This window comes from Microchirus variegatus (assembly GCF_963457635.1).
Source record: "Microchirus variegatus genome assembly, chromosome: 3".
NCBI classification, from domain to species: Eukaryota; Metazoa; Chordata; class Actinopteri; order Pleuronectiformes; family Soleidae; genus Microchirus; species Microchirus variegatus.
This window is the reverse complement of record NC_139804.1, coordinates 31,238,524-31,261,166: the sequence shown is the minus strand read 5'-3', so window position 1 is coordinate 31,261,166 and position 22,643 is coordinate 31,238,524. Positions and strand designations below refer to the sequence as shown.

General features: G+C 42.6%; 1 protein-coding gene across 1 annotated transcript in view; it reads left to right on the top strand.

Annotated features, from left to right (window-relative positions):
• cbl (Cbl proto-oncogene, E3 ubiquitin protein ligase) overlaps positions 1 to 22,643 on the top strand; it is a 38,136-nt gene that overhangs the window by 6,110 nt on the left and 9,383 nt on the right. The window contains exons 3-6 of the mRNA XM_083886775.1: positions 11,439 to 11,585; positions 12,292 to 12,448; positions 20,969 to 21,090; positions 22,303 to 22,440. Of these exons, the coding sequence (XP_083742901.1) occupies positions 11,439 to 11,585; positions 12,292 to 12,448; positions 20,969 to 21,090; positions 22,303 to 22,440 (564 nt within the window). The remainder of the gene's footprint in view (positions 1 to 11,438; positions 11,586 to 12,291; positions 12,449 to 20,968; positions 21,091 to 22,302; positions 22,441 to 22,643) is intronic.

Sequence of the window (22,643 nt, the reverse complement as noted above, 5' to 3'; positions counted from 1 at the left end):
CTACAGCTGCTTGCCTCCTTGTCACTTAATTGTTATGCCTTCCAATCCGTACTATTTTACTTGAATATTTTCTGTTCTCGGATGTGTCTTGCTGAAATGCCTCCTTGTTTGAAATGTCACTATGTTATTCTTGCATTCACCAAACCTTGTCATCCTTTAAACAAAAGTAACTAACCCTGTAAAGCCCAAACCGTTAAATAATTGACAGAAAATTCCAATTCTTTTAAACTGGAGCCTTCATTGGGCTTTCTGAACAAACAAACTTTTTTTTTTTTTTTTCAAATATCAATTTCCATATCGGGGTTTTAATTTGTATCATATTTGAGACAGCGGGTCACAATGCTCAAAGATTCTTTTTTTTCTTGAACAAAAAATACACAAACAAATCAAACAAAAACAATGCAGCAATGGAACAGGCAGGGTTGAAGTCTGGAAGACATTAGACGTTATTATTTACAAATTTTGCTGTTCAAAACCTTTTTATTTTGAGTGATGGTAGGCTTGAAAACAGTTGTTCAGACAAAGATGCACTCTGCATTTCTCACAGTACACATGGGCAAAGTGGCCTACGCAGTACTTGCATCTCTGTGGGGTTTTTCTGCCGGATTTCCCATAATTTTATACATCGGGGTTGTCAAGGTAAAAAATGTCACATTGCTTATGTGGGGGGCTCAAAAACGAATGTATCATATATGATACGTTTGGCGTTACAGGGTTAAAAATGAGCTAATGTCTGTTTTTATGTGTGAAAAGACTTGTATAAGTGTAATTAACCAGGTATGTTTCCTGTTTCCATTGCTCACAAAATACCAAAGGATCAAAAGCATCCCTTTGTGGACATAATAAACCATGTGTAACTTAAAGACCAAAAAAGCCTTCTCACTCTGTTGCTGCTCTTAATTTTTATATCACCATAGATGGCCTTTCAAACATAAATGTGAAAGGCATCACATTGTACAGTATGTAGTTTTATACATACTATGCTGCAATATCAGCTATTGTCCATGTCTCCAGAAGTGTCTTTTGATCATCTGTACTTCTTGCTGGCAGCAAAGAAGATGATGGTTGGGTTGCTGCTGGGTGTTAGAGGACAAATACTCGATTCTAATTTATGTGAGGTTATACAGGGTGATCCAGTTTATCCCTCGAGAGCAAATCATTGCGAGTAAAGAGTTGATGCATAGTCTGTGTTTTTCCTGGGACAATTTGCATGTTCTTTAGTGTGCAATGCAGGATTTACATAAATACACGTTGGTTGGAGTAGTAGCTCGAAGTACTTGTGTATTTGATACTGGAAGGACTCTGGACATCCAGATTGCCGTTAGTAGAGAATGTCACTTATTGAAATATTCTCTGCAGACACTCACAAACTGTAAACAGAATTAGATCACACAAATGACTAATAAAATAAGTGTCCAAGACCAAGTTGCATCAAGTTTGTACGTCTTTGAAGTTAGCCTGCCATGTGATTACTTTTACCCCACTGCATACAGTGCAGGGGCCAGGGAGATATAGTGATCAGTTTATCCGACCTTCTGCCTGTAGTAATTATCTTTATAGCAAAACTGGTTTTTGGAGTTTATTCATGAAATCTCTTGTTTATGTTGTTTTAAAGGATTACTCCACACTCGACACCTGCAAGGCCTTATCCACACGAAAACAGAAACCTCCATATACTTTCATTTTTGCCCGTTTAAGTTTTTCCTTAAAGGTTCCATATTATGCAAAATCAACTTTTTAATCATTTAAATCCTTATGTTTCGGACCCTGGAGGCCCTATCAGTCGGCAAAGTGTGAAAAAAGATGAACCACTCATGTTTTTTTGGTCCTCCTCAGTCTAAGTACAGGAGATAAAACACGCAATGTTGACTTCCGTGTTCATTGGGACGTCACAATGCGCTAAATTCCTGGAATTGTTGTCTCGCGGAGCTCCGCTTTGTCTGTAAAACATGCCAGAGTGCTGGCGAGGGCAACAGTATCCGAAAACCAGAAGACCGCGAAGTCTGTGAAAAGTTCTATTCTTGGCTCCACAGTGCAGCACAGAGTCCTACACAAACTTACAGCCTCAGAGGATATGATGTATGACAGCAGTGTGCCTGCTCGAGCCTGCAAATCACCACTTTTCCAAATGCTAACTACTGTTAGCTCCCAGTAGCCTCTGTGGCTGATGTAATTTCCTGTCCCTTAGATAGAGCGTTCTGAACAGGGCCGTTTTGGCAGGGTAATGGAACTGCTGTGGTGCTTCATTCTCATGGTATGTTCATTAGGACGCCAGGGAACTAGGTTCGCTTGGAGAAATAGGGTATAATGTTAAAGCTTTAACTTTAAACTCTGTAGTGTATAAGCAAATGCACCAAAAACAAAGTAGACATTGAGCATATGCATAAAAGCATACATCCTGTGTACATACTTCATCTTTAAATAAAGCTTTATTTGAATAAGTCTACTTGAGTCTACAGAATGAACCGAGTCAGAGGGATGTATAAAGAAAATAACATATTGCAAATAGACTAAACACAAGAGGAGAAGACGTTGATGATGAATATAGTGACAGCAAATGCATGAGAGAGGTCAAACTTTGACATCATTGTTTTTCCAAAGTTGCGTATTGGTGATTGTATACACATAAATGCAAGGGTGGCGTTTTGAGATGTATTCATTTTTCTCTGAGATCCTATGCAATTAGATTTGTGTCAATATTTTCAAACAACACTTTTCATGATGCAAGCAACACTTTTTCAGATCCTTTTTCATAAGCGTTTCAGTTCTCCCACAACGCACAACACATTTTCCTGAACTCTGAGCTATTTTGTGTATGACACATTAAATAAACATTAGCCACTTTAAACGCTCTCCTCTGGTCAGGTCTCATGTTATAGGTTTAACAGAAAATCAATATGTTTTAAGGAAGCCTTACTGTCTTTATGAGTGTCGTGTAAATTACCATTGAATGCTCTTGAACATATCTGATGTTGTGTGTTAAATCCAATTTCTGTTCTTTTTCGCCGAGCACTGAGGGGAAATTTTAGTAACTGTGGTAACACTGCGGAAATGTGTCATCTCTTATTCCTAATCTTGTGTAACAAAGACCTTAAAGTGGTAATTTGTTGGTTTGCACAGTAGTTTTGCATGTCTAAGCAAGACAATTATTATTTTTTGCATGTTTCCACAAATGTCCGCAAGCGATGCACAAATGAATGACACCACTTGAAATCATTTGGCTGTTAATGGACTGCTGACATGCTTAAAACTCAGAAATTTGAGAACCATTTGCACATATGCTGAATGGCTTCATTCACATCTTGATCTTATAGGGTGCAAAGTACAACAATGGAATGAAGCATAGCCTTGCAGGTGCCAGTTATTCCGCTGGTCCCAATTGTTTAGTTGTTGTGAGAAAATTAGGTAATCGTTTTATTTAGCCACTTCTAGGTGATACATCCTCCATGTTGTTGCTCAGTTCCGTAGCGGGACTGTTCTCTCATTTACCACAATGGTACTCTTAAACACGAAATAAACCCAAAAAAAAGCAATGAGAAAGAAAAGGAAGCTTTTATCCCAGAAGTCCCCGTATTTACCACAATGAAGTTGTTTAACTCATTTAAAAAAATTCTCTGAAATTTGTTTTCATCATCACTCTACCACCAAGACGCTATACTGACACAAATTCTTGGTTGAAGCAGAGGGGAACACACGGCCAGACGTTGACACACAAAGACTGCTATTGTTTTGTGTGGAGACAGCAGTGGCAGTGACACTAACCAATGGGTGTCAGCCCACTTAAGAATGCTGCAGACTCAACCAATGACTGTAGGAGACACTCGCATGTGGTTGTGCTGCAGCTGAACTCGGCACATGGCTTGGAATGAAAAGCTGAACTTTAAGCGTTAAGAGCATAAGCAAATGTCCACATGCATATATAATTAGTTTCATTAAACACGGTGTTCTTCAAATTCATACAGAGTTGCAGAAACTGACACAACTTTGGTATAAACACAACTTCCACAACGTGGGTATATGTTAGTATATTGCAAATACGATTTATTATTATCACGCAGAATCAACACAACACGGTTGACGCTTCTTGTTTGTGTCACTCACTTCCTCTTCTGGCTTTGCCACACAGCCGACATTTCTGGTCTCACAGTTGACCCAACCATAAATAAGTATGTGTTATTTATTTCCTCACTGATGTGTAGAAATGTTTTTTTCTGACTTTTCTGAAAAGAGACAGAAGAGGAATAATCTCCATCAGAGGTTTAAATATTCATTTGATTATTTAGACTGAGCTGGAGCGCGATGTGAAATATTTAGATTAATAAATCAACACCAAATAACTTGGTAAATAACTATCATTAAATAACTATCATTAATCCTTGAAATTTATGTTTTCAAATGTCGTTTTGCCCATGAATAAAAGTTAGTCGGTCTCAATGATTTATTTGTGATGTGGCGCAAATAAACGGAAAATATTCACGTTCAAGCAGCTGATAATGCAGAGAATGTGTTTTAATTAATAAAAACCCTTTTAAACAAATTAACTTATGACCAAAGTAATTGATGATTAATTTGGTATCCGTAATTGATTAATAATTTATTGGAAAGATTAATTGTTACAGCCCTATTACAGTTAACGGTTAATTATAAAAGTAATTGGCAACAATGAAAAGTTGTGGCCCAAGTGAGAGCGATTTCAGATCCCAGGGTAAGACATGTGAAGTGATGCAGGTAACAAATTACTCTTATTATCAAATATTCTTCAAGGTTAGGTCTCACACTGCACTTAACTGTTATATCTCCAACCAGTATTGCAAATGTATAGATACATATTGCTGTGGTGTTGGTTTAGACGAGTCCAAGGTGACATAAATTAAAATGGCTTATTTGGTCCAACTAAAACTTTAATTTACTATCAAGTAAATTAAGAAACGAGTACATTGGACATTTTTCAAAGACTCATTTCAGAAGTCAACAGGCATTTATTTATGGTGTTTCATTTGAACTGAAGTGACGCGAGTTCTAACTGCTATCTCTTGAATGTGGGTGTCCCTGTGAACTTCTTGGTTTTCACAGCTGCTTTGTCTGTAGCCAGTTCCTTATTTTGCTTGCGGTCCGATAGGAACCGTATAAGTTAAGCACTACACATTCTGCACAGTCCCTGAACAGAGTAATACAACAGTGTTGATCAATGTGTCCTTATAAAAATCCTCCTCCGTGTGTCTCACCGGATATGGCTTTGACCTCTCTGTGAGAGACTGTTTGATCATCTTGACAGGCTAAGCTGCTTTTGCATCCTGACCACCGTCGATAGGTCCAGCTGGTCACAGGAAGTGGTGGGCTTATAGGCTGCAGGGTGTTGCATTTACACCACGGGACAGCGTACACTGCAAAAAGTGATAAAACCTGGAGGCTTATAATAACAATATGTTGTGAAACTGCGTTTTTATTGCGGTTGTTAATCTTTTGCTGTCGCATTTGTCTCACATGTTGTCTTCACACACCTTATCTGTTGAACATCAAAATCACTATGGCTGTTGGCTTTCATTTAAAAAGCATGCTTCATGAGAGCTGAGGTGTTGTCAGCTTTGTCACGTCCTGAACTTTAGTTTCACCTTTGGCAACCAATTTTAAAGTGTTTCCTCTTTAGGATTGTTTTATGTGGTGGTGGTGAGGTTGAGAATAGAAAGCTCCATCTTTGCTCTTCACAAACTTCAAAATGCATGTTTTCTTTTACAGGTGCAAAATATAGATTTTTAGAAACATGCACATTCATTTGCACCAAACCTGAAATATCACATACTGTGACTCACACGTGCCTCCCTTTTTTCTCTTGTTTCTATTTTGATCGGACTCCACCTGTGTTAAATTCACACGTGCCAGAAAACTCCCATTAATGAGAGAAAACCTGAAACGAGACTGAAGCCATAACACAAATGAGCTAGCAAAAAACACAACACTTGTAAGCACATACTAGATTATTGATCGGTTTGATCTTAGGGTGCTTTCACACCGAACGCTGTGCTTCGGTTCGTGTGCGTAGGTGTGAATGTAATCTCGGTCCTTAGGTGCGCACCAAATCAACCGGTCCGAGACCTGCCTGAAGGGGTGGTCTCAGACCGCTTTATCCGCCTACTTTGGTAACGGTTCCTCTGGTGTGAAAGCAACCAAACCAAATGGGATGTTATGGTCTAGTTTAATGCATTATGGGTATGAGATGCCGGATAACCCTGGATTTCCACTGGGCACGTCAGCAGTGGCGCTCCCGGTGGAAATCGGGTGTTGGTCCGGTTCCGGTGCCAATGGCCTTCGCTGTCTACTTTGGTTCACTTAGAACTATGCATATACGAAAGTAAACCGTATTCACGTCTGTTTGCTACATTTTAACATTTTTCTGACTAGGGCGGACCAAAGCAATCGAACTATAGGTGTGAAAGCACCCTTAGAGGAACAATAATCTATTGGCTAATGTGACTGTTTTGGTGCGGGCATTACCAAAAATCCTGCTACAGTAGGCTTGTATAATAAGCCTTTTAAAGGGACACTGTGTAGTATTTATGGGTTTATATAACCCAAAATCCACTTTTTTATACATATTATGTGCTCCTGCATTGTCTAGTCGCTGTATAATAGTTTTTGTTTTATTTTCGTAGTGTTTCAAAAAGTCATGTAAAATAACATGGTCGCGGGCCGCGGTCGCATAGCCACTGTTAGCAGCGAGACGCCATGTTTCTACCGGAGCCTGTAAGGACAAACGCGAGAGAACAAATCAAGCGTCTCTTTAATTGTAGCGGAAGTCCCGCCTCCTCTCTCTCCGCTTCGTCTGCTACGGCCGCGGTAGCTCGCCCTCTTCCTCGCCTCACGAACCTCATCTGCTGACACGGAGAAAGACGACGAGGACGACATTTGACCGGCTGTGGATACCGTAACGCTCAGGGAAGGGAGGGGGTGAGCAGAGGAGCAGTTCTTTGTTGTAAATTTCAGCCTCTCCTCTAGATGGCACTATAAACTACTTACTTCACCTTTAAATACTCAAGAATTTACATTTTGAATATTTTAGAGATACATTTATCAGCAGTTTAACTCTCATTGAAGAACATATGCAGTAAATACACCTCATCGCACATGCAGTAGTTCATTATGAGCTTAATCCAAACATCTGTTAGCCCCTCGCTCTGCCGCTATCGCCCCATCTTACTTACTTCCCTCATCACTACCTTCCTTTACTGACAGCATATTGCTCCAAACCTTTCCACAATAGAAAAACGCGTTCCGTACATGCTTAGGCGATTATTACAGTGGTTTTGTAGGAATGACGTCCTCAAGCTTGAACTTATTCAAACTTCTCTAATGCTGAACTATTGTTCAGGCGACATGAAGCTTTGATGCACCCTCCTGTAACAGTTGAGAGGTAGACTGAAACAATTAATTGGGTCGATAGTTGCCATTTTATAATTTAAAAAGTTTTTTTGGATTGTTTGTGAGAGATGTGCGGTTTTTTTTCTTTTTGTACTTAACCTACGTTTTGTTAAAGGGTTATACTGAAGGTTCTACAAATAGAAAGTCATTCTTCTGAGGCTGCAGGTGTTCCTGCACCATTGTCTACACTTGTTGCTTGGGGCTGTACACACACACACGTATGTGTGTGCATGTGTGTGTATATACGTGTATGTAGATATAGATGTGTGTGTATATATATAGATAGCAGAGCTTCATGGTTAGGTTTCTGTGGTCTCATTGAGCAGCTGACTTGCATTCTCTCGCAAATACATGCTAATGGTGAGTAGCATAATGCTACTCAGCTCCCCAGGGTAAAGCATGAGCCCAGATATGCACTTAGATGAATGTTCAGCAGTTTTAAGAGGATTTCAGAGTAGTTTTGTTTTTTTGCTGCATTGCTATACCAGCCATTCATTCTTCTTAATTATGATCGGCTCCGGCATTCACGCTGAATTAAGATTAAATAAAAACTAAAATGCACGTTTTGATGAGTCTGAATTTGCACGGGTGCATAGCAGTTGTTTTCTTGTTGCTGTTTTGGTTTTTTAAGATAATTGTAGAAGGTTGTGAGAGTATGAGCACTTTGTGTCTGATCAGTTTCCTGATGGATATCTGGAATGAAGTCGTTTGAATGAAGTGAAGCGTTTGAGAGTTAACTTCTCAAAATGATGACTAAAGTAAAAATAATATACCAGAATCTTTAGCACTAAAGCCACGTCTATTCATCGTCAACACACCAACTCATTTCTGTTTGACATGATTACAAAATATATGGCTCTACCATATAGTTTTTTTGTTTCTTATGAAGATTTGCAACTTATGGTTGTTTTCATTGTTGATTAGTCTTCCGTTTACTTTCTCAATTAATCAAATAAACTTTGTTTGTAAACTACCAGAAAGAGATCATACTCTCGAAAAAGTGGAGGATTTTCAAATTCTGACATTTTGTATACAGTACTCATAATACTGATTGTCTTGCTGTCAGATGGCTAAACAATTACTCCTGTTGACCATTGCAATTCTATTAAAAAATATATTTATTTATCCTTTTAAAAGAAAATGGTCTCCATATGTAGTTAAAATCCACATACAAATCCTTTTATTTGAAACTAATTACGGAAGCTTACTTGTGCCGAGTTCAGGACTGATCTGCATTTTCTCTTAAGCCTTGTGTAGAAAAGATAATACAGCTGCATGATGGTGTTGCAGCTACTTGTGTCTGTGCTGGTCCAGACAGACTCTCATTCTGTAAGGTTGACCCTTGCTGCCTGTGCTGCGGTGCATTAGCATAGTGCACTGCTGGCTGGCTAGCCCTGCTTCTTTATCACAACCAGCAGGAAACAGGAAGGGAGCAGCCAGCTGCAAGGTCAGAGGTCGATCTATAGCATGAGGGGGATGTTGGACAAAAAACCTAGTGTTCAGAATGAACGTTTGGCTTATTGCTGTGGTTGTGGTTAAGAGTTATGGTGAGAGATGGTCCAAGGAAACGCTATTGATGTATGATCACCCAGAGTAGGTCGCCAAACCACTCTTTGTTCATCTAAAGCCCATTTGTTAGTGTTGGCATGGAAGCTTGTGACAGTTGTATGGTAGACGATTTGAGCATTGGCTGCTGCTCAAAACACACACACACAGCTGGTTCTGAAGGACAGAGCGGGACTAAGATGGAGAGATGCTCAAACAGATATCAGCCTGTTCTGCCATGTGGAATCAGATTTGAACCTGTAACTTGTGTAGAAGTTGAAAATATGATTCTGTCTCTCTTTGGTAATGCTGCCTTTGTCATGGAGAGACAAAAAGACACAACAGAGTCTCATTCACTGAGACAAATCGAATGCTGTATCACCATGTGATTCTGATGCCAGTCAGACCAGTGTTTGCTTGCTTCTATAAGTAATATAGTCCAACAAACATGGCAGATTACTGTATTGTTTATTTTTGTGTGTTCATGGTAATTCATGGTAAACCAACCTAGATGCGAGGAGAGATGAATTTCGCCGTCATTCATTCATGTCAGATTTGTTGTAGATTGCAGTTGAACAGGAAGGATGGTGTTTTAGGGTGCTTTCACACCTACAGCATTTGTTGCGCACCGAATATTTTTGGTCCCTTGATTTGTTTTTTGTTGGTGTGAATGTAATCTCGGTACTTTGGTGTGCATTAAATCAAATTGTTTTTTATCTGCCCTACTTTGGTACTGGTCTGCGGCAGTGTCCAGCCTGGTGGAAATCGGTGCTTAGTCTGGTTCCGGTGCTGATGGTCTTCGCGGTCTATTTTGGTTCGTTGAGAACGATGCATATGTGAAAAGCAAACCGTACCCACGTCAGTTTTCTACATTGCAACATTTTTCTGACTGGTACGGGCCAAAGCATTCGAACTATAGGTGTGAAAGCACCCTTAAACTCGTTAAAAGTGCAGGGTAGGGAGAGGTTGACAGAAGAATGGATAATGGATGAGGCAGCGGCGTCAATGGCCAGTAGGGCCAGGAAGTAGAAGAACTGAGAGGACCTCCTGCTGAGATGACAGCTGCTGAAGAAAACACAGAAATGCATTGTCACACACACACACACGCCTGTTTATTCTTGAGATGACTGACATTTGAAAGTTTACTAAGTGACTATGGCTGCACAAGCTTTCTAGGCAAATGCAGAGAATATAGTCTGGTGTCTGTATTTGTATTTTCCACATTATATCACTGATGTACAAAGACATACCAATTCTTTCATCCGACGTCTGTCTTTTCTGTAATTTTAAGTGGGCACTGGGCAGTGTAGTTCAAAAGGTCAGGCCTCAAGCTACTAGGGTTCACTGTTTTAGGATTATTTACTGCTGAGAGGGTGTAAATACAACTTTTTTTTTGTCACAGTTTGCAAGTATTGCAGGTTCTGAGAAGCGCCGGTCTATTTTGGCTGGATCTCAACATACACTAATCTTATTCATCCATCTTCTGTCACTGTCCTCCTTCCTCATTCACTCGTTCCACTTCTCCCCCCTCTCTCCACTCAAAGGGTGCGCAGTGTAGTGTAGGGCAGCTGCAGTGTAGCTATGCTTTCATTGCCATCTCTCTCGTGCATGTCAATTCACCCTGCCCAGCAGCCAAGCACAATCTCACTCTGTGCAAACCTCATAAATCATGGCTTTCTCCACGCAATACTTCGACGCTGTGATGAGATGCAGGGAATGGTGACATTCTAATTTCCCAGTCAACCTTTTTGTCCTGTTCCCTCTCACTTTTATCCACAATTTTATGCCCCCTTATTGTATTTTCCTTGTTCCCTGGTGTAGGTGTGTGTCCTTTAATGTTTGTGGACCTGTGGCTTTTTGCGTTGTTGCTGCTGCTAATTTCAGACCCTGCTGTGTTATCTCCAAAATAACTAAAATTCTTGTGGAAGTGTACAGTCTGTTTGAATCTCTTTTTTTTTATTTTTATATAAGATAATGCCAAGCAGTCCACCTCCTCACATGTGTGTGTTATATGTCGTGTCAATGTGAGGTTGCCTTGTTATAAATGTGAAAACCCAATTAATGGCTTTATAATCCCAGTGCATTTTCCAAATATGCTGTTTGCGTGCAAGGTTGCACTTAAGTGTTGCACTTATTCTCCTGATAAATCACGGGGGTGTGTTTTTCGAAAACACGGAGGAGGAACAGTTGTATTATTTATACTTGCTGATGTAAAATGCTTAAATATCAGATGTATTTTGAAAGCCATTGTGAAAGTAATTTTTGTATGCTAGTTCATATTCTTTTTTTTTCACTTTTAAAAAAAATGAAAAGTGATGTAAACTAACCAGTGTTTGCAGAAAGTCTGCAGGACACACTCATTTTTGAATATCATAGAGAATATCGTGAAAGCTTTGTCACTTTGCTGATGTTGTAACCACAGTCCAGTGACAAAGATGTGAAATCTCACTCTTCTTTTTGCACGTCTATTTCCACAGGCGGAACCTGACCAAGCTGTCGTTGATCTTCAGCCACATGTTGGCAGAGCTGAAGGCCATTTTCCCCAATGGTCTGTTTCAGGGCGACAACTTCCGCATCACCAAGGCAGATGCTGCAGAGTTCTGGAGGCGTGCCTTTGGGGACAAGTGAGTCCAATTATGTGTTACTTAACACATAGAATATTAAAATATTCTCTCCTGTGGTTCTACAGTGGCATCCTGAATCCCTTTGTGGTCCCTTTCAGAGGTTTATAACCGCATGCAGTACAAAAATAAACCAGCCATGTTGAACTACAATGGCATTTTAATTGCTAGGTTTCCCAGTACCACATCATGAAACATTAATTTCCCCCATTTCTCTTTCTTGCATCTAATGTGGGAAGTGGGCACGGACTGACCGAAACGTAGACCGTCATATAATAAAGATAATTACTGCATTGATATTTATCTGCTAGCTTTCTTTAAAGGATCTCATCATTGTAGCTTTCATGACCACTAATTCTCAGAATTGTGTTACAGATTGCTTAAGTTTTCCAGTAACCAGGAAGCACTTCTGTTAGTTAGGATTGGTAAATTGGAAAATAGAGTACATTTGTGCATATATTTCTGCATTAGATGCATGGGCATAGATGCTTATGCTGCACTTTTGAGTCATGCAACAGGAACAGTCATGTGTCAGCAGAAATTAAACTGATTATTTATGCACCAAGGGAACTTGACAAAACATATTGCTTCGTAAAGTTCCCTTGATGCATCATTGGCTCATTAATTGTTATGATTGACTTTTGTAATGGCAAGGGATTGTCATCATCTGATTTGCCTTTTTGTTCCATTTTTTTTTTGTGTGATTCAGGACCATCGTGCCTTGGAAGGTCTTCCGTCAGTCTCTTCACGAGTTTCATCCCATCAGCTCTGGACTGGAGGCAATGGCCCTCAAGTCCACCATAGACCTCACCTGCAACGACTACATCTCAGTTTTTGAGTTTGATATCTTCACACGGCTATTTCAGGTAGTCACACAAACGACTGCACACTTTTCCTCTTGTTATCAGTCAATATGATTACATGACATGTCAGTCGGACTAAAAACAACCTTGTAAAATACATCTTAACATGTTCAGCCAACTGAATTTTCCAGTGAATTTAGTCAGATTTACATAAACAAGTGGAATCACTACAGCATGTATACTTTCAGTTGGACCAGAGCCAGTCACAAGTAGGTATGCTCCACAGTTCTCGCCCCCACGGCTTAAACCCAGAAATAATAGACGTTGCATAGAAGAATGACCAAACAGCAACAGGAATATGGTGAAATTCAGGCCAATACATTTTTGTACTGACGAGGAGACGAATGTTACTCTCTGTCAGTTTAAAACACACTTCAGTCTGTAAATTGATTCCTCATTAGTTGCTTGTGACATTCTTAACTGTCTTTACTGTGCATGGAAACTGAATTAGAGAGTAATTCACAGCAGGCAGGCAGTTTGTTCATTTTAATTTCTGCAAATAATGAACAACTTCCTTTTTTCTGTTAACTCCGTCTACTGCTCTATATTTACATTGTCAGACAAGACTGAGGTTAAAGCACAGTGCACATGGAAATGTTTAAATATTTTGTCTTTTTTGAGTCTCTTCGGGTTTTAAGTGTCTGGTGTTGCCTCACAAGGCCAAGAAAGGTCTATTTTTTTTAGTCACGCTGACATCCTTCTCAAAAAGAGTTCCTTTTAGATGAAAAAAAAATAAACAGCAAGGATGAAAAAATACTGCTTCAGACATGAATCTAATTACATATTTGCTTGCATTGTTATTTATGAGATGTTTTAATTAACCAAGCCCTAACCCGTCTCATAATGAATAGACCACACTTGCAGCTTATTTACCATGGCCACAGGAAGCGGCCATCATTAAAGACTGAAGCTGCTGCAGCAGAAAGGGCAGCTGATTAAAAAAGATAAAAACTGGAAAGGATGGAGGAAGGGCACACGAAGGGTTTATCAAGCACCATCTTCAGAGCTTATCTATATATGGTTCAAGTATTTTCTATCACTCTTTTAATTGGTCTTGTACAAAAACCATTTACATGCTATAACACTACAAAACATAACTCACAGTTTTAATTTGCATTATTTAAAACCTCTTGCAACATGTCTTGTATGCACGAGTGCATGTCATTTACTCGGCAAGTAGCATTATATGTTCTTCTTGCTTCTTGTGTGCAGAGCACGCCCTTATACAGTGAAAGACCTTCTCTAATGCTGAGTTTCCATCATGGTATGTTTCGGTTTGGAATGGTAAAAGCTCTCGGCCAGCTTTGCATTTTGACTGAGAACAGTACCTTTTACTTGGTAGACGGGGAGGGGGTTGTGCCCCAAGGTCGCATTGCGTACCGGTGCGATGTCGCAGCATTAGAATGTTGCACAACAGACAACAGTGGAGGACTAGCAGCTCTTTTTCTGCTTGGTTTGTGACTGTTTGTCTCGACAAGACATCGCACTTTGTATGAGAATAGGCTGCGGGCGTTCACCTCGACTTCCATGGGGTATTTACACCGATCGCAAGGGAAGTGATGTTTTTCTGTCGCCCTATCAGGGAGAGTTGGTCTAGCTGAACCCTGATCGTAGCATGTCATTCCACTCCAAGGGAAGGGTGCCAAAAAATGCAGTATTTTGGGTTTAATCCTAAATGAAAAGCCCAAAAGATACCTACCGTACTGTACCGTACCGAACCTTCACGCTTGGTGGAAACACGGCTTCTATGCCCGCCATTTTAAACTGTCTCTGTGACATACAGCAGTCTCATGTCAAGCTCTATCTTTTGGCAGAATAATGCAGTGCTTTAAGTGCGGTGAAATGCATGTAAAATAGAGTTCTGCAGCGGAGACGTGACTTGTCATTTCCTGTCTGCAAAAAATATAAATAGCTAGCTTTCGATTTTTAAACACTGTTATGGTCTGGCTCACAAGACCACAACAAAAACGACCAAGGGAGGACGGAGGAACGATAATTAAAGATATAATTTATTTACAACTAATAGAATGTGCAACATAACCATGACCAAACAGAAACCAAACGAAAAAAGGAAACGGTGGCTCGGACGGAGCTTCGCTGGCGGCAGGCAGAGAGAGACCGAGCAGACTGCAACCCTCTAATATAGACACAGGTCACAGGTGTTTCCCATCAGGGCCCCGCCCCGCCATCAGCCACTGCAGGGGGGGAAGGGAGAATACAGAAGGAGAACACCTAGACCGGCCTGGGCCGTCACACCCCCCCCCATCAAAACAGGGTCCCACCAGGAACCCTGTGGACCAACCAGCCACAACAATTACAACAATAATATAAAGTACATTACCCAATAACTACAATAATATACATTACCCAATACCCAGTTTTCAACATGTGAGAAAAACACCATCTACTCCCAACATCACCTGCGTGACCCCCCTCCCTCCCAGCAACTGGTACCTGGAAGCAATTTAAGAGAGAGAGAGAATACACAACAGAGAAGCAAAAAATCAAACAGGAGCACGAGACAAAGCGTCGGCCACCAAGTTGTCCTTCCCTTTAATATGCCTTATATCTAAAGTATAGGCCTGGAGAGACAACGACCAACGAATAAGCCTCTGATTTACACACCGCAGTGAGTTCAAAAATGTGAGAGGGTTATGATCTGTGTAGATCACCACTGGACCTGAGCCCACATACACTTCAAACTGTTGTAAGGCCCATATGAGAGCCAGGGTCTCTTTCTCCACCACAGAGTAGTTCAGTTGATGTTTGTTGAACTTCCTGGAAAAAAAACACACAGGTTTGTCAACAGCAACATCATCTTCCTGTAAGAGTACTGCACCAGCACCGACAAAACTGGCATCAACCTCCAACTTAAACGGACTGTCCAACCGAGGTGCAGCCAAAACAGGAGAGTCGCACAAAATCGCCTTGACATTCTCGAACGCCTGTTGACACAAAGGAGACCAGGTAAACGTAACTTTTGCCTTCAACAGGTCAGTCAACGGCGCAACAACAGTAGAAAAATTGCGACAGAAACATCTGTAATAACCAACCAAACCCAAAAACCTCATCAACTCCTTTTTTGTCAGCGGTGGAGGATAACCAGCAACAGCCTGAACCTTCGCCAGCAGAGGGCGCACCTGGCCCTGCCCAACCTGTTTACCCAGGTAAGTCACTGTGGCCTGAGCAAATTCACACTTTGCCAAGTTCACAGTAAGCTGCGCCTCGGACAAACGGACAAACAACCTCTGGATACGGTCAATATGGACAGACCATGAATCAGAAAAAACAACAACATCATCCAGATACACTGCACACCCTTCCAGATCACCAACGACTTTATTCATCAAACGTTGGAAGGTGGCAGGCGCGTTTCTTAAACCAAATGGCATGACCTTGTAAGAATACAACCCAGCCGGAGTGACAAAAGCAGAGATCTCCCGCGCTCTCTGGGACAATGGGACCTGCCAGTACCCTTTTAAGAGATCGAATTTGCTGATAAACTTGGCAGAACCCACCTGATCTACACAATCGTCCATCCGAGGCAAAGGATAGGAGTCTGGTTTGGTTATACTGTTAACTTTCCTATAATCTGTGCAAAACCGCTGCGTATTATCCGGCTTTGGAACAAGTACGCACGGTGACGCCCAAGCGGAGGACGACGGTTCCGCAATGCCATTTGACAACATGTAAGCAATTTCTGCATCTATCAACACACGCTTCTCTGCACTTACCCGATAAAACCGTTGTTTTATCGGCTTGGCTTCACCGACCTCAACATCGTGCTCCAACACACTGGTGCAGGACGGAGTGTCCCCAAACAGACAAGGAAATTTTTGAATGAGGCCAACCAACTCTGTGCGCTGCGCCTCCGACAGATGCCCCACAACGAGATCCAAGTTTGTCAACATCTGGGAATTTTCCAACCGACCAGACATCACCGCAGAGTCAAGCTGAGGTAAACCATCCTCACAAAATCTGTCACCAGAAACATTCAGTGTGTTACCAACACAAACTGGATGTGCACCAACATCTGGCACAAGATCAGCTGACTCACCCTGCGACGGACTCTCCCGAACATGGTACGGCTTCAACAAATTTACATGACAAAGTTGATTCTTTTTTCGACGATCAGGCGTGGAAATCAAGTAGTTCTGTTCCGACAGCTGCTTGACCACTGTATACGGACCCATAAACTTTGCTTGAAACGGTGACGTCACCAAAGGCAACAGCGCCACAACCTGGTCACCTTCAGAAAAATTGCGACACTCAGCTCGCCGGTCATAAATGCGCTTCATTTTCTTTTGGGCTGAGGCCAATTTTTCTTTTGCCAATTCAGTAGCGGCATAAAGACGATGTTTGAACCCATTCACATAATCAATGAGATTCTGCGGAGGTTCTGCCTCCTCCCAGCCACTCTTCAGCGCAGCCAGTGGACCTCTCACCGTGTGACCAAAAACCAACTCATTTGGACTGAACCCCGTATTCTCTTGTGTAACCTCCCTTGCTGTAAGCAACAACCACGGCAAACCTTCCTCCCAATCAGCATTCAACTGCACACAATAAGCCCGCAACAAAGATTTTAATGTTTGATGGAACCGCTCCAATGCTCCCTGGCTCTGTGCGTGATATGCTGAGGACTGGTTGTGCGTGACGTGTAGCTGTTTCAACACTTGAGCAAACAGGTGTGAGGAAAAGTTTGACCCCTGGTCACTTTGAATGATCCTTGGAATACCAAATATAGAGATGAACTGGCTGAGTGCACGCACCACCGCCTTGGCTGACAGCGTGCGCAACGGATACGCAGCAGGGTACCTGGTACTTTGGCACATCACCGTCAACAAATACACTGAACCAGACTTAGAAGGGGGAAGAGGACCAACACAATCAATTATCAGATGTTCAAAAGGTTCACATACTGCAGGAATGGGACACAACGGAGCCACTTTAATTACCTGGTTTGGTTTCCCTGTCATTTGACAGGTGTGACACGTTTTTATGTATGCTGAAACACTTTTCTTAACCCGTGGCCAGAAAAAATGACGCAAGATCCGGTCATAAGTTTTTGCTACGCCCATATGACCAGACTCATCATGCGCAACACTGAGAACCACATCACGGAATTTCGACGGTACCACAACCTGATACACTGGTTCCCCCATGAAACCCTCTCCGTGCGGCACCCACTTCCTCAGCAACACTCCTTTCTCCACAAAATAACCCTGTGCCAGGTCCTTTACCTCACCCACAGGACGCACAGACTCAAACAGCTCTGCCAATGTGGAGTCGGCCTTCTGTTCCTTCACCAATTCACTGCGAGATATAGAAAATGGAGAGTTAGACACACGTGACAACAATGATTCAGCAACAATGAGTTTTTGGTCAGCCTGATCCGCGCTACCGGCGTCCGGACAAGCTCTCATCATTGCGCTGGTCACAGCGCATGCCTTAAACACCTCCGGGAACCTCTTCTCGTTTTCATCTGGCCCCCGAGTACCAAGCGGTACCGGGACAACCAGCGGACGAGCCGGCTGATCCGGCCAGACACGGCCCCCTGCAACATCGTTCCCCAAAATGACATGGATCCCTTCTACAGGCAGAGCAGGACGCACACCCATGTTCACTACTCCACTGAACAGATCAGACTGTAGGACCAGTTTGTGTAATGGCACACGAAAAACTGACATCCCCATGCCTCTTATGGGAACAAAAGAACCCGTGTCCGACTCCTCGGAAAACGGCAGAGCAGACCCCACAATGAACGAATCAAATGCCGCCGTATCCCGCAACATTATCACCGGGACTTTGTCCTGGCTGCCCACCAGAGACACGTAACCTTTTGAAACAAACGGCAAAAATGATTTCAAATCAGGATTCAACTGAATTGACGACGGAACATCTCCACACTGCCTCACAGCACCAGAAACGGGCGCAGCCATGGCAGCTGGCTTCACAAATCCGCCACCAAACTTAGTGCGCGTTTTACGCACAGGGCACTCATTTTTCCAGTGTCCTTTTTCGTGACAGAAATGACAAAAATCCTCATTCTCGCGGCCCCGACCTGGCAGCCAACTGTTATGACCCCGATCATTCCTCCTTGCCGGTGAAAACCCAGCTCGAGGCCTGTCCCAGGAGGACACCCCCCCCACTGGACCATCAGCACAGACAGGGAAATCTCCTCTGCCTCTCTTATGTGTCAACAAGTAATCATCAGCAAGCGCGGCCGCCTCCGCCGCCGTACTCACTTTCTTTTCACTGATGTATATTGCCAACCTCTCAGACACTGAGTTTTTAAACTGCTCAAGCACAATCAGGTCACCCAGCCCACCAAAATCTGTTACACCGGCAGCTGCACACCAGCGGTGAAAATGCGTTCCCAACACACGTGCGAACTCCAAATGAGACTTGTCCCCTTTTCTCCAGCTCCGAAACCGCTGTCTATACGCCTCCGGAACGAGCTCATAACTTTGCAAAACCGCAGCTTTAACCTTTGAGTAGTCACCGCTGTCAGACGCCGGCAGCGAGGAAAATGCTTCCTGTGCGCGCCCTGTCAACACACACTGTAACAACACGACCCTGTCCGCGTCGCTCCAAGCTCTCGTATTGGCTACACGCTCAAACAAGACAAAAAACGTGTCCACGTCTCTTTCATTAAACTTCGGGACTAACCTTAAACTACTCAAAATATCACCGTTGTCACCACTTCGACCCCCAACAAATTTACCGTCGCTCATGAGATTCAACCTCTGAGTTTCCAAGTCCAATTTAGTCAACTCAACCTGCTGCTTTACTTTTTCCAGGGTCACAGCCTTCTCCAAATCAGCCTTTTGCCTCAGCTGCTCCAATTCCAGTTCCTTCTCTGTCTCTAACCGGAACCTTAACGTAAGCAACTCCTTCTGCTGCTCAAACGTTAAATTTGAATCTGCAACCTGTGCACTGACTCTACCGGCAGCCTTTCCCTCCGCAGGTGGCCCCGACGCACACGCCAACACACCCTGATCATACAAATTCGCCAACACAATTGCCTTCACATTGTCTTTCAACCTTTTATCAGAGACATATATCTTATAAACCTCAGCGAGTTTCAGCAATTGCTCCTTTGTGCACTGCTCCACAAATTCCTCTGAAGGTGCCCTCACAAAATCCTCTACTCCTGCCATGATAACAGACGTGCAAAGACAAACTCACCAAGGAAACGAAAAAGAAGACACGATTATGGCCTCAATCCCAGCGGATGAACCCCCCCTAACTGCCTATCCATTTCTACCTAAACTCAACCCTAGTCTTCAGGGGATACTGATGGCGGGTACTTACGCACTCTCTACCACTAGTGTGACCAAGCGACCAGCAAGCTGGCAACCCGTCCGCACTATGGACGTGCTCCCGAGACAATCGCTCCAACCACTTTCACCCCACACTACAGTGGCACCACGAAACCCAAAGGGGAAACGCGCTTATCCTGCCGGGGAGACACCACACTGATTGCGAAAACCGAGGCCAACACGCAACTTCTCCCTGTATCCTCCTACACAAACACACTCACGTCTATCACAGCCACATACTTAGCCCAAAACAATTCCTCTCGTACAATCCTCACCTACGAGCGTTCCGACGGGGAATCCCTCACGGAACCCCCAGAATGACGTCACAGCAATCAACGCGCGAACATCAAACAAAGCGCTTCGCAAACATCAGTCATCAATCTCCGCAGAAGCAACATTACGCAACAACTTACACCAATAGGACGAGCCCCCATTTGTTATGGTCTGGCTCACAAGACCACAACAAAAACGACCAAGGGAGGACGGAGGAACGATAATTAAAGATATAATTTATTTACAACTAATAGAATGTGCAACATAACCATGACCAAACAGAAACCAAACGAAAAAAGGAAACGGTGGCTCGGACGGAGCTTCGCTGGCGGCAGGCAGAGAGAGACCGAGCAGACTGCAACCCTCTAATATAGACACAGGTCACAGGTGTTTCCCATCAGGGCCCCGCCCCGCCATCAGCCACTGCAGGGGGGGAAGGGAGAATACAGAAGGAGAACACCTAGACCGGCCTGGGCCGTCACAACACACAACTTAAAAGGTTGTGTGTGTTTTTTTTTTTTTAACCCTTCTTTTTTTAAATTTAGTCTTCAGCTTATTTTCAATTTTGAGTTCGTCGCATTTCACATTTCAGCCAGCCTGGAGAGAGGAAGTGCAGAATCTCCTTCTTACTATTGCACCCAGTCAACGTGACATAGAGAACTAAAACAAAGAACCAGCTGCTGCTAGTGTAGTTATCTTCCTTGTTCTTTGACACTTGAAGAAATTAGTTATTTGGTTTTTAAGGGTTGCAAATTCAGCTTAAAGGACTCCTTGACCCATGTTCATTCAGCTACTGCTTTAGCTGCTTGCATGATGCAAGCAGCGTGCTTGCTCTCTTCATGCTGTTATGTTGACTGTTTACTCCCCTCACTAGATGAGTCACGCTTGTCCTCCTTTCTTTTGTGTGTGTGTGTGTGCGTGTGTGTAGCCTTGGTCATCCCTGCTGCGAAACTGGAACAGCTTGGCAGTTACTCACCCGGGTTACATGGCCTTCCTCACCTACGACGAGGTCAAAGCACGACTGCAGAAGTTCATCCACAAGCCTGGCAGGTGAGACAAAGACACTGTGCTGTTTACAACACACACACATGGACACAACACAATACCTCATAACTGTGCTCTTACTGTGGGTTTTATGGTGCGAGTGAAGCTTTGAAATGAGAGCTGCACATTTTAAAAAAACGATACATATTTGACTAATGTACACACTGTTTCTGAGTAAGTTGAGACTCATCGTGTAACCATGTTTGTGTTCACTGTCAACATTATGATGTACTGCACCTCTCAAGACTGTTTGTGTGTGTGTGTTGTAAATATACACATGTATGCAAATTATCTACATTTACATGGGAAGGGTCAAATGTTCATTCTGGGTTTCACATTCAATTTTACTGTGTACACCCACATTGGCATCTGAGTGGTTCATGGTTAATTTGACTGATTTGAGTCATTGTGAATGACAGTTTACTGTCAGACGTGATCTGTTTGTATTATAGGAACAGCAACCATTCACTCCACTTCTAATTTAAACATCAAGGCCATCGCCGAAGCTCATTTTTGCACATGTTCAGTGTCTCCCACCTCGCTCCCATCCTGTCAGGAAAACAAGTTTGTCAACTTGTACATAGAAATCGGCAGCCAGGAAATGTTTGCCAGAGTCATGCAGCCTGTCTCTCTTAGACTCTCTGTGTCCTGGGCTCGAGTAGCTGTGCTTTTAACATATTCCAGTTGATCTAAACTGTTTCCTGTAGAGCCTCTGTTTTCATGCAGCAAAGATGAGTGTTTATGTCTATTGATACCCTTCGACCACGAGATTAATTCACCCAGTTTAAAAACTGATGCCATGCTAATGTTATTATCTAAATATTATTATTATTACAGTGTTAAAATAGTTAACATTGTGTGGTGCCTAGGATATAAACAATTGAAAGCACATGCGGGCTTTGCATTGCCCTGCAAATACTGCTTGCATTGTCTTACCTTTAGGTGGAGTAACTGATCTTGCCTTTTTAACGTTTGATGTGCGTCCAGACTTCTTTAATGATCATGAACATGAAGTATGATTCCCAACGGGCGATTTTCATGCATTGTTCAACCTTTACATTTTGATTTTTGATTTCGTTGTAGTTGAGAAAATAATATTACAATTGCGTTTCTCCTTTGTTTTCACAATATCCCGAAACTATTTGTACTCCTGGCTACTGATTGATTTGTTTTTTTAGCGTAACAAAGTGTGACTGTGTGTCGTGTCTCTCTTCGCAGCTACATTTTCCGCCTGAGTTGCACACGGCTGGGCCAGTGGGCGATCGGCTATGTGACAGCAGATGGAAATATACTGCAAACTATTCCTCACAATAAACCCCTCTTCCAGGCCCTCATAGATGGCTTCAGGGAAGGATTGTAAGTCCTTTGGCATTTTGTTTGGCACCCTCATCTTTCATTCCCCTGAGGGTTTACGTCTGTACCGTTGATCTGCCATTTTGTGGCTGGGGCTTGGGTCTTCATCTTATCTATAGGTTAAAGTCTCTTTTTTGTAATTTCTTGCTTTCTCTACACTCTGCATGCTATGTATCACTATTTTCCATCCCACAAATGAATCTGCC